General features: G+C 50.9%; 1 protein-coding gene across 1 annotated transcript in view; it reads left to right on the forward strand.

The window, feature by feature from the left end:
* The first annotated feature begins 290 nt into the window (after positions 1-290).
* ZNF423 (zinc finger protein 423) overlaps positions 291-13,201 on the forward strand; it is a 342,911-nt gene continuing 330,000 nt past the window's right edge. Inside the window, exon 1 of the mRNA XM_040253473.1 lies at positions 291-376. Within this exon, the coding sequence (XP_040109407.1) occupies positions 337-376 (40 nt within the window). The 5' untranslated portion in view covers positions 291-336. The remainder of the gene's footprint in view (positions 377-13,201) is intronic.

Genomic DNA, 13,201 nt, shown 5'->3' on the forward strand with positions numbered 1-13,201 from the left:
TAACTCGGCTCGGCCGAGTGGCCTCCGGACTCCCCGCGCCGCTGGGACCGCCGCTGGGACCGAGAGCCCCCGGCTGCCGCATTGCAACAGGCAGGGCCCCGGCGCGCCCCCCGGGCCTCCCCCCGCCCCGGAGCGGCCTCGGCCGGCCCGGGCCGCCCCCCCCAGGGAGGCCGCCCCGGACCTGCGATCCGCTCCCCACAGCTGCCGACCCGGCTGCAAAAAAAAAAGTTTCCGAGAGGCAGGAGGAGGAGAAGGGGGAGAAGGGCAGCCCGGAGCGGCAGGGGGCGGCGGGGGGAGCCGGCCGCGGAGGGCGACGGAGCGCCGGGAGCCCCGGACATGTCCAGGCGGAAGCAGGCGAAGCCGCGCTCGGTGAAAGGTGAGCGAGCGAGGCCCGGCGGAGGCGCGAGCGAGCGAGGAGGGAGGGAGTGAGGGAGGAGGGACCGGCGAGCGGGCGGGCGGCCGGGGACCCAAGCGAGCGAGCGGAGAGGAGGAGGAGGCGGCAGAGGAGGCGGAGGCGGAGGAGGAGGAAGAGGAGGGGGAGGAGGAAGCCGCGAGCGGGAGGCGGAGGCGGCGGAGGGGGCACACCGCGGACACCCTAGCCACCCGGACCCTCCCCGGGCCCGGCGCCGCCGCCCGCGGGGGACCCGGGCCTGGGGGCGCAGCCGAGGGGCCCTCGCTGCTCCCTCCGTGCGGGCCCCGGGCCCGCGTGGCCAATCAAGGGGTGCGGGCCCGACTTGGCGGGGATTGCGAATCTCGGCGACGGCGGCGGGCGGGCGGCGGGAGGAAGGAAGAGGCGGTGAGGACCGGCGCCCAGGAGGCCGGTAGCTCCGAGGCCGCTCTCGCCGGGCCCGGGGCCTTGCCGCCTTTCCTCTGTCCACGCCTTGTCGCCCCGGGACGCCGTGGTCGTCGGGCGTTGCTTGCGCGCGCCCCGGGTCCCCGCCCTGGCCGCCGCGCGCCCCCTCCCTGCCCGCTGCCCAGGCCGCCCTCCCGGCCCGGGCCCCCACACTTCCTGCCTCCTCTACCGAGGCCAACCGGGCCGGGAGCCTCCGCCAGGAGTTCATTGTCTGCGCAGCGCCGGCGGGACGCGGGTCCCCAGGGGAGCGCAGCGGCTGCCGCGCGCGCCCCTCCGCCTAGAGCTCCCGGGACGCGACCCTGGGCACCTACATTCTCGACACCTAGGCCGGCTTCTCGAATCGGATCCCCAGAACGCACACTTTTGAGGACACACACACGCGCGCGCACACACATACGCACACACACACACACACACACACCTCTTCGTGTCCTTGCCTCGCTTTCTATTTCTACCGAGCGCCTGCGGCCCGAGCGGGCCCCCTGGAGAGCAGAGGCCGCCCGGGGAGATGCTGTGTGAGGGCAACCGAGCTCCTCCCCTGCCCTTCTTTCCCCACCCGCTGGCCTCTCCAGGCCTCGCCTGCTGCTTTGTCCCTATTCCAGTCCCCCTGGGTGGGTGCCCGGCCTCCTGCCCGCGCTGGGAGATGATAGAGGAAGGACAGGATGAGAGCCGCTACATCTCTGGAGCCAAAAGTCCCGAGGCCCTTGTCCTCTCCCAACTCTCTTGATGACCTCTGGCCCGAGCCCAGTTCTGCTCTGAAAAGTTCATTTCCTGGAGGCCTGCGCGGGAAGGCGCAGGGGCCTCCGCTCCCTTCCTGCCAGCCTTGCTGCAGGCTGGAATGGCTGGGACTGAATCTGGGGAGGAGGGTCGTGGGACACCCGCCGTTGCTCTCCTTCCAGAGTCCCAGGAGATCCCGGGCACTCCACAGAGATTCTCCTTGTCATGTGAGACGCGGCCAGCTCACTCGGAACTCAGCAATCTGGCTGCTCTCTATTCTTCTCTTTCCTTGAGAGAAGTTGGTTTTGTTCCCCTCACCCTGGCAGGCATCCTAGTCCTGGATAGCCAGACCTGTTCCACAGAGCTGGAGGGTCTACAGGGTGTTCTGGGTGAAACCAGAAGAGAGACACCTCAAGAGCCGGATAGGAAGACGGTATATGTTTGTCCTTGTGCTGAATAGAAGGGTTCTCGGCCTGAAATAATATTTGATTTCTTTTCTCTTTCTCTGGCTCACTGCTCACTCCTTCAAGAGCCACTTAAGGTGGCCCAGAAGAAAATGTACAATTGGAGTCTCGTTGGAAAAGGGGTTTCTATCTAACTTGGGCAGTTGATTTTGCATTAAATCTGTGTATTGAAGCAGATTTTTCACAGAGGAAGATGCAGAACTTTACCACCTCTAACCTGAACCCAAGCCTCCATACCTCCTTATTTCAGAAGGCAAAGGTAGAGCAATTTGCTGGGAACAGATGGGTGGGTGTTTCAGAGTTGCTGGAACCTAATTCTAAAACCACTCTGTGTATCTCTGAGAAAGACTCAAGAATCAGACTACAAACGTTCATGAAATGAGCTTGGACATGATTTGTAATGAATGTTTCTCTTGATGTATATATATATGAACGTATATAGCAGAGAATTCAAGCTGATTGTTGTTTTGTTGTTTATTCACTTAAGTCATGGCCTACTCTTTTGCAACCCCATGGACTGTAGCCCGCCAGGCTCCTCTGTCTATGGGTTTTTTCCAGGCAAGAATACCAGAGCGGGTTGTCATTTCCTTCTCCAGGGAATCTTTCCGACCCAGGGATTGAACCTGCGTCTCCTGCTTGGCAGGCAGATTCTTGACCGCTGAGCCACCTGGGAAGACCCAGTTGGTGGTGGGGAAGACAGCAAAGTGGGAACAAGGCCAGGGTAGGCATTTTGAGAAGCGTTGTAAATATCAACCACACAGCACTGGAGTCTGAGATCCTGTTTCTTCCCTCAGTTCTTTGCATTTTCCAAAAGCAGCTCCAACTCGTGCCTCTCACCATTTCGCCATTTATTGAGTTTATTGGGGTGAACAGGGTGGAGATGCAGCCACTTATTCAGGGAGGAATTAAGAGAGAAGATAATTTGAATAGATAAGAGTTACAGCACATGAAGGATTTATTGCTTTTCATGAACTGCCTCCCCCCTTCCCCCCAAAGCAATATTCAAAAGTGTATGCTTGAGTGTGGACAGCTCCATACCAAGTGTTTAAAATGACAAGGTCTTCAACCTCAAAGATGCTTCTTAAGGAACAGTGGTGCCTTTTAAATTGTATTTGATTTTATTTTGCCTCCATCGCTGTGTGTCGGGGTTAAAGTAGAGGCATCGTAGACTTCCCTAGCCCGCTCATTCTGCTGTGAAAGTCGCTTGACGGTATAGTTCATAATTGATCTCGGAAATGTGAAAGCCCATAGCAGGAAGGAAAGACAGAAATATAACAGTTTCTAATGGATGCTCAGAAAGTATGATTTGAAAGCACGGCATTGCTGCTTTGAAAATCAAACAGGCCTTGGTGGGGGGGTTTCACTTTCCACTCACAGACACAGCCCCCCTTCTGGAGTGGGGTCACTTATCCCCCTTGGGATGTTTGTCCTTCTTTGGAAAACCCAGGGAGCACACCCAACAAATAGGGGAGGGGGCCGGGCAGTAGGGCAGTGGGGGGAATAGCCTCATTGGTTTTCAAAAACCTTGTGATTTAAAAAAAAACCCATACATACCAAAAAACCTATGAATGTTACAAAAGTCACATTTTCTGACCGATTTTCCCCTCCGACACCATTCTCTCCTTTTCTGTTTCCCGGTGGTGTGGTGTGGCTGTTGTGAGATGATTTGTTCCCTTTGATAATTTTGGCCTCATTCTCCGGGGCCGTTCCCATCGCATCTCACTGATGTTATTTCGGCTGATGATATCAGGTGGTTTGTTAACCTGTCTCCCTGTATCCACACTGCCTCTTCAGATCCACAGAACAGCCTCTCCATTTATATGGAATATTAACACATCTTTTTTTTCCCAGGCTCTGGCTTAAAACTTTTGAATAATTGGTAGTGCTGTTGATTTTTCTCCATTGTGCAACTGCCTCTTAATTACAGTTCTTAATTAGCACTCAGGCTGTGTCCACGCACCCCCAACCCTGACATCCTAAAACTACCCCTGGTGACTTCTCTGTGCTCCCCTCCCCTGGTTCTATCTTCCGCTCCTGCCAGCCCATAGCTCCTCCAAAGTCCATCCTATAAATTTGGTGGTCTAAGGACTTGGGAACAGTGTAGTTCCACACTGCTTGTGTTTCCATGGAAATAATTGAGATGTAATAAATAGAGGCATTCTGAGGTTACAGGTTTCTTGATTCAGCTGAGACCACATACAAGTGTAAATTGTCGAGATTTGTTTGGCTAAATGTACATGATCTTGTAGGAAGGGCAAAACAAATGCTTTATAGGTTCTTTAGCTTTCTATGTGGATTGGGGCAGCTAACATTTAATCCTAATATTTAATTCCCCCTTCCTCAGTGAGATCACTAACTTCCAGCTTTGGAGGGACCTGTCTTAGTCTAGAAAACATCCTTTATGTGTAGTAATTGCCGTTTAGATTCTTCCACTTCTTTCATGCAAAAACTTAATAAGCAATACAGTTTAACTATGTGTCTTGGACAGGAGGGTCTGCTAAATGTTTAACCATAAGGTGCCGAGTGTGCATTGCACGAAAGGTGCAAGATGCTGGTGACTTTACAGTTGTGAAGAAACTGGGTAAAACCAGCCTGGCACTGTGGTGGCCTGCTACAGCATGGTAACAGAGGAGGAGGAGGCAAAACCATGGGAGGAGGAAACTAGAGTGCAGCATCTGACATAGCATTCCTAGGTGGAGACTAAAGCTGCAGGTCTGGTTCAGTCTAATAGAAAGTTGCAATAATTGCTATATCGGTAGCCAACTCTTAAGCTGGTGGCTGTGGAATTCTTCCCCTGATGTAGGATTTAATAGTCTGGCAATTAGATGCATTGATTTCTCTTAACTGTTCATTTGGATGTGTAAACCAAATGACGGCTGCCTGGCTCTTGGAAAAAAGGCTGATTTAGGTGATGGTGGTAGGAGGATGGATTCTTCAAGGCAGTGTTGGGGCCAGTTCCCTCTTCGTTTGACGTTTCAGCCCATTTTGCAGTAAAATGAAGAGCACCTGTTGTTCAGTGTTTAAAAACCAGCAGTGGTGTCCTGTTCTGTCTGAAAAGTAAACATGCCCTGTTTTGCTGCAGACACATATAGAGTAACATTTCTGTCTCTGAGTGACTGGACTCACTTGCGTATTTTTGGCAGATGGTCGGTTGGGTACCAGAGGGAAAAGTCACAGAACACCTTGGCTCCAAATTCCAGAGGGACCTCTTGCCGGAAACGGAGTGAGTTCTCTCTCCCCTTCCTAGGGGCCTGGTGTCCCCTAGACCGAAGTGGCTCTGTCAAGCCCTGAAGAGATATGGGACATGGTATCTTGGACCCCTTGGCATGATGGCTGTGACTTCAGTGGCTTGGAGAGGGGGTAGATAATGAACGCTTGCAAACATTAACACCTCTTAATTCCCTGCTCCTGGACCTGCAGGTTTCTGTAAGTGTCACTAACTTCTTTTTGCAGGCATCTAAAACTGTCTTGAGGAGGGCTATCTGTCTTCATGGCCCTATCTTTTTTTTTCCTTTGTTTAAACTGAGGTGGAGGGGTGGGTTTAGTTAACTCTTTGTCCGAAGGTGAGATGGACTTACCTTTCCTGGACCTTGTCTGTGGTACACTGGTATTTGTGAAGAATATTATCTTCACATCTTGAAAATGTTTGCAATAGATATCGGGGTTCCTTTCTTATCTCTGGGTCCAGGTAATTACAAGAGAATGCCTTGAAAACTGTTAGCAGGCTCCCTGTTACCGTGAGTAGCTGGGGAAAGCCTTGATACACCTTGATTGGTGAATCTGACAATTTCTGCAAATTCCTGTCAGTTCGCAAGGCCATTTTGTGTATAAGCATGTTAGTCGGTAATCAGAGTAGTTTTATACCCAAAATGGACTAATTAAGTCCGGATTGGTTATATTCTGCTTGAAGTTTTTGGTACTGTCAGCTCCCCCTGACTGTGGGAGAGGTGGAGGGGGGAAGTGAGGGAAATGCTGATGGAAACTTTTGATTCATCGCTTACCTGCGGGGATCGGTGGCAGGCAACGATTGGGGTTGTACACTCAGTAAATAAAAATACTTTATCTCTTTCAAGGAGCGCCAATTAGCTGATTGCTCCGTGTGGCTGTCTTTAAGGAGAATGCTGTCTTACCTATCTTCTTGTACAAAGGTTTGATTTTTAATGTCTTGTGAAAAGGATTCTCTTTGTCTTGATTGATGTCAGGAATAAAAGCATGATGGTAATATCCCTTTGAAAGCTATTGTATTGTCAGCCCTGGCTGACAGCAGGAGGGCCTCCCAGCGTTATAGATTAGTGCTGTGAAAACACTGACATTTTCTTTGTTACGTTGCTGTTGTTCTACTTGCAAAGTCAATTACACAATGTCGGAGCTCAGTTACAGAGTTGACTTTGGAAGTAGCAATGTCTTTTCATTCTCTTCTTAAAGATATAATTTTCCTGTGTGGTTGTTGTCATTGTTTTGTTTTCTTTCTCTCTTTCTTTTTGACCTGCTTCCCTCTGGTGACCACCCCCTCTGCCCCTCAAGAGTCAGAACGCATTAGCTAGGCAAACACATTCTGGTTTCAGTTGTGACAAGTCAAATTCTAAGACTGCCACATCGTTATCTCTGAATTCTTCTGCTCATTCACATTTCAGTGGCTTCTTATTGATATAGTGACTACAGCAGCCAAGATACATAAAAAGCCCATCAAATGAGATTACGGTATTGATAATCCCTATCAAGTGGGTTGCTCTGGATTTAGGGTCCTTGCTCTGAGTGTGTGTGTATACTTATTCTCTAAGTTCATGTCCGACCCTGTGACTTCATGAACTGTAGCCTGCCAGGCTCCTCTGTCCTTGGGATTTCGCAGGCAAGAATACTGGAGTGGGTTGCCATTTCCTTCTCCAGGGCATCTTCCTGATCCAGGGATCAAACCTGAGTCTCCTGCATGGCAGGCGGATTCTTTACCACTGAGCCACGGGGGAAGCCTTTGGGGTCCTTAAGTTTGGCAAATTCTGTTTTTTTTTTTCTCTTTTTTTCCTGACCCAGGTTGAACCAAGTTCCTGGGCTTTTGGGAGCACCCCTTCTGCCCCCCAGCTTTTTTGCTGGAGAAGATTTATAATAAACATTCTGATCTCACAGGCCAGGGCTGGTGAGTTTTGGATGTAGAATTCTGGATGACATCTTTATCTCGTAAGAGAACCTTGTAACCCACCCTTTTCCCATTGCAGATGGCAAATGCAAATTATAAGGCTCTCCAAAGTGCCTTTACTCTGGGTACCCTTGAACTCAGGAGTGATTTTCATCCCGGTGTGAAATTCTGCTGCTGAAAGGGAGGCAGGTTGACATGTCCAAAGCTAAAAGTGGTCAGGGTGGAGGTTTTTATTTACACTCCCCCTACCACCGTCCCTGCCTTCTTCAGGAAGAGCAAACCGGCTCTCTGAACTTGGCCGCCAACGAGGCAGCTACCTGAGAGTGGACAGGACTCGCCACTGACTCCAGATGACAGGGCCGCATCGGGAATCTCCGGCCGAGGACTCTAATTGTGGGCCCCCAAAGTTGTTATTATGAACCGCCAGACAGGAGACTGTGTTCGCCAGCAATTTGTCAGGACTAATTTTGTTTTTCTCCAATAATTGAAAATTAATGTCTTGAAGTGAAAGCAGATGTTCATGTCATCTTCTGAATTGGGATATAAAATGGGGCTCTGTAGATGGGCTCACTAATTTAACAGTAATTTCCCTCTCGCAGTTAATGGGGGTGTTGGGGCTGACGTCACCTGAGGCCAGAGTTGGGGGGTGAGAGCATCAGATGTACCAGTTGTGCTGTCTGAGGTGCCGGAGCCTTGGTTTTGGAGGGAGAGCATGTAAATAAACTTATTTCCTGGGGCTATGAAACTTGGGAGAATCCATTAGTTTGAATGCTCATTCGTGCAAGAGATGTTTATTGAGATAATTCAAGGCTTTATGCTGGAAAAGGTGAGGGAGCCTGAGTGTAGGAAGACAGTGGATTCCTACAGGTTAGAGGATCCTGGGTTTATTACTGTCACCTGGAGAGTGTGTGTGCGTATGTGTGTGTGTGCACATGCAGTCGTGTCTGACTCTTTGCACCCCCACTGTTGCCCCACAGGCAACCCCCTGTAGCCCACCAGGCTCCTCTGTCCATGGAATTTTCCAGGCAAGAATACTGGAGTAGGTTGCCATTTCCTCCTCCAGGATATCTTCCTGACCCAGGAAGCAAAACCACATCTCTTGTGTCTCCTGCATTGGCAGGAAATTCTTTACCAACTGTAAAGCTGGTTAAAATTGTAGATTCTCACTTTCAGAGCCTAGAAATGCTCACCTAGCTGGTCTGGGGTCGGGACTAACCACTTTTCATTTTCTTCCCTTAAAAAAATTGAGGAAAGATGCCTGGTGACTCAGATGGGAAAGAATTTGCCTGCATTGCTGGAGACCCGGGTTCAATACTTGGGTTGGGAAGATCCCCTGGAGGAGGTCATGGCAACCCACTCCAGTATTCTTGCCTGGAGACTTCCCTGGACAGAGGAGGCTGGTGGGCTACAGTCCTTGGGGTCGCGGACATGACTGAGTGACTAACACACACATATATACGTAATGTAAAATTTACCATCTTAACATTTTTAAGTGTCAGACTCAGTGACTTTAAGTACATTCACATCGTTGTGCAGCCGTCACGAACATTCATTTTTAGCCGACAAGCAGGTGGTGGTGGTGGGTTGTGGGGATCTTAGCCCATCACCCTCTGAGGAAGCCGTCAGTTCAAGGCGTCCGTTTTCCAGGGAGAGAGGAGAAACAGAGGCCCCGAAGATGCAGTGACTTGGAGAACTGGTGATGTGTTCCCTTGCTCCAGTGAGAGAGGGGAGACTGGTGTACTCAAAGCGCACATTAGGGCTCCATCAGGGCTGAGAGCCGGGCAAGAGGGGGTGCTTCGGAGCTGTTGAGGGATCTGGTGGCGACTCTCAGGATGAGAACATGCGTTCTCTCTCCTTGGGGGCACTGTTCCTCTGGAGACTGAGACTGGCAGGTGTGAGGTTGGCCTGTGGCCCCCACACCTGCCTGCCAGGACCCAGACAGCCCCTCTGACTTACCAGCCCTGCACACTTCAGGCTGGTTCGTCTGCGATGGCGCGGGGGAGGGACAGCTGTTGTGGAACGGCCACTTAGTTGCCTTGGTTTCCAGTCCTAGAGCGCCCACTGCCCCTGGCCCGCCGGTCTGGGTGCTACAGACTCTTATACTCTTCTCCTTGAGGTGGCAGCCACCTTTTCCTCCCCGTTTTTCCTGTAATTGAAATCTGCCCTTTCGTTACCTGGGCATGAATTATTTTTTTGCAGCGTTGTCATTCCCTATCCTGCTGTGAGGTTTATCTCTTCTGTTGATCCTAATTAAATAAAACATACTGTTCACCTAACTCCTGTTGCACTGAATTTTACCTGCCTGAGGCAGAGTGATGGCCATCTGGGCTGGGTTAGGGAGCAGGGCATGGCTGGATAAAGGAGCTGGCATGGTAGGGGCTGGTACATCAGGCCTGGGTGTACCCCCTTGGTCTGGGGAGGCTGGCAGGACCCCATAGCTGCCAGCAACGTACAGCATACTTCTGAACTTGAGCTATTGCTTTGTCCCTAGCCCCATGAGGCTGTAGGTCTGAACCTGGGCAGAGGAGAGACAATCACCAGCTCCAGAGAATCCCCAAGGAGAGGGTGAGGGAGGAGACCAGGCTCCCAGGGTCGGGGGGATGGAGAGAGGGGGCAGGCTCCGGTCGCCTGGGGTTGAGGCTGCAGCGAGCGCTGGATTCCCTGGGGAACCAGGAGCAGAGCACGCATTCTCAGTGCCCAGGACCGCTCTGCAGATGCGCTGTCTCCTCGGGGAGAGAGGGGCAGCCAGGGGCCTGGCACATGTGATGCAAAGATTCAGACCTTTACCATTTTTGCCTTTGAACTTCTCAGAATCTTGAAAATCCCAGGTTGAAGAGGAACCTTGGAGGCCACTTCCTTCAGCCTTCCCATGTGTTTGTGGCATCCCGAGTTCCATCCAGCCTGGACTCACACATTTCAGTCTCCGGGAGCTCACGACCTCTACGGCACAACTTGTGCCTTTTCAGCTTGAATTTCCCATGTTTCTCTTTCCATGAAGCTGCAGTCTGCCTCCTGTAATTTAGGTGCAATGGTCCTGTGTCTGTCTCTTGGGGCCACAGGGAGTAGCTCAAATCTCCAGTCCCCAGGGCAGCCCTGTTGAGAGTCAGCAAAGCTGGCCTTGGTCTACTGGCTCAGGGGGAGAGTATCTTTGCATGGGATGCGGTCAGCCTGGTGGGCTTCCAGGATGCCATGCTCACTTACAGATGACTGCAGATGACCTCGTCTTGAGCTTCTGGGTCCTTGTGTTTAAAAGAATTTGTTAGGTGAATGAGTAACTGTGTAAGCTATTGAGGGAATGAATGAATGGGTAGACAGGTGAATGAGTGAATTGTGAACAAATGACTGGTTAAAGATTAGATGAATTCCTAAATGAATGAGTTAGTGAGTGAGTGGGTAAACTCACAGGAACATGTCACAGACCATCTCTGTGTAAAGAAGGCTGAGCACCAAAGAACTGATGCTTTTGAATTGTGGTGCTGGAGAAGGCTCTTGAGAGTCCCTTGAATATCAGGGAGATCAAACCAGTCAATCCTAAAGGAAATCAACCCTGAATATTCGTTGGAAGGACTGATGCTGAAGCTGAAGCTCGGATACCTTGGCCACCCGATGGGAAGAACCATCTCACTGGAAAAGAAAGACCCTGATGGTGGGAAAGATTGAGGGCAGGAGGACAAGGGGGCCACAAGGGATAAGATGGCTGGATGCCATCATCAATCCAATGGACACGAGTTTGAGCAAGCTCTGGGAGATGGTGAAGGACAGGGAAGCCTGGTGTGGTGCAGTCCATGGGGTGGCGAAGAGTTGGACACGACTGAGGGACTTGAAAACAATGTCTTTATGGGTGACTTGGGCTCCCGGCTGGCATCTCTGGTGGTCTCTCCTGCCTCCTTCCCCTCCTCCGGAGATGCTCCTCCTGGAGGACTGGGAGCCCTCACACCCTCGTGGGGTTGGGATGCTCTCTGCCTATTCTTCCCCTTCACCCTTAGCCCAAGGGTGGGTGGGCATGTAGTGCTCTCCTCCTGTGAGATTGTAGCTACTGTGGCAATCATTGTGCTGGTTTGTAAAACACTGTTTTCAAAGAATAAAAGCAATATGAGATTTTCATACTAACTTTAAATAAAACAGAACTTTTAATTGAATAAACTACTCCCTCTTCCCTCTTCCTGCCACAATCCTAAGGGGGCTTCAAAGCGGACATATTTGACCCAGCTCAGTGCTGGCCAGGACTCTGTGGTCCTGTCTCCACTAAGTGGCCCTTGGGTCCTTCAGCATCTTTCAGGGATGGTTTGTCCCCAAATAGCACTAGGACTGAGGGATGGGTTGGGAGAAGAAAGGAGGAAAACAGGATGTGTTTGCAGGGAAAACTGCCAATAAAATAAAACAGCATGAAAAAGAAAGACCCCTGTATCACTGAAGGTCTGTGGTAAGATTGACTTACTTCTCACGCATGGGACGGTTGTGGTTTGGAGGAAGCATGCTCTGTGATCTTGGGCAGGACAGTGCCCTCTGTGGGCCTCAGTTTTCCCATCTGTGAAATGGAGTGGAACTGGTGGGGCTAGCTATCTGTCTTACATGGTTTAAGATTTTAATCCCTGGAACATAAGAGTGGGAAAGCACAAGATGCTTTGGCTTTAAAATAATACAAACTAGAAAGATATTTTTAGGTCTTTTCAAGGTTTTTTTTTTTTTTAATGCATTTTAAAAAAGCTATCTATTTAATTGTTGACTGTGCTGGGCCTTGGCTGTTGTGCGCGGGCTCTTTACAGCGAGCGTGGGTGGCTCTCTAGTTGCCGTGCGCGGGTTTCTCGTTGCAGTGGCGTCTCTTGCTGCGGAGCACAGGCTCTAGGGCATGCAGGCTTAGTGGCTGTAGTGCATGGGCTTACTTGCTTCTACATATGGAGTCTCCCTGGACCAGGGACTGAACCAGTGTCCTCTGCATTGCAGGCAGATTCTTAACCACGGGACCACCAGGGAAGCCCCTTTCCAAGGTACTTTTTAAAGTGACCTGTCCACAGGGTGAGAAGTCTGAAGAAGCAGATCTGGGGGGATCCTCCATCAAGGCATCTGGATCCTTCCTTGCTCCCCGAGTCCTTTGGTGGATTGAAGGGAACGGTGGATAAGAGAAGACATGTCGAGGGCTTGACTGTGATGTCAATATCTTTTCACATGTCTGACAGTTCAGCCTGAGGTGTCCCTGGCTCTTTTGGCCCCAGGGCCTTTGCCAGACATCCTTGGAGTAGGCTCTCTGGTGCTCCTCTAAGCCAGGGGGCAACGTGGACAGAGAATGTCCAGGCCCTACATATGCCCATCAGAGCCACCAGCATGGCTGGCCCAATGCTGGGGAGGGTGCGGAGGGGCAATCGTGGCCAGGCAATCACCTGTGCCAGGCCCTGCCTTCAGCTCCTCCTATCTGTCCCCTTATTGGTTCTCTGATTTATCTCCATTTCACAGATGCACAAACTGAGGCCCAGAAGTCCCTTGCCCAAAGTCACATGGCTGGAGGGGGGCAGAGCTGGGATTAGCCCAGGGCCTTCATCAGTTAACCATTACCTTATAACTGCCCAAGGATCCCCAAAAAGACAACAGTGAAACTCATGCTTTCTCCATGGGCTGGAGGAGTCCCTGGACCCTGGGAAGGAGAGAAGGTCACGAGTGAAGGCACGGGAGGTCTGTCCTGCTCCCCACCCATCTGTGTTCTCCTCCTTGTGGGCTGTCAATATCCACATCTTTAATAACTGATTTACACATCTTCAAAAATAATTTAACCCCCTCCTCCCCCAGAGATGAGCACTGTTATCCACAGTTCTCTTTCCTCCCAGACCTCTTCTGTGGCAAATTTACATGAAAACATATGTATATGCACCGATGGATATACAATTTTAAACTTAGATAGTATCATATGCTGGTTGGCTATGTTTTCTGTTATTTGTTGTTTTCATGAAGCAGTGAGTTTTCAGTCTTGGTTACACATTAGAATCATCTTAGACACTTGAAGAAAGATCATTACCTGGAACCCACCATAGACAAGATAATCCA

The sequence above is a fragment of the Oryx dammah genome, unplaced genomic scaffold, assembly GCF_014754425.2.
Source record: "Oryx dammah isolate SB20612 unplaced genomic scaffold, SCBI_Odam_1.1 HiC_scaffold_13, whole genome shotgun sequence".
Taxonomy (NCBI): Eukaryota; Metazoa; Chordata; class Mammalia; order Artiodactyla; family Bovidae; genus Oryx; species Oryx dammah.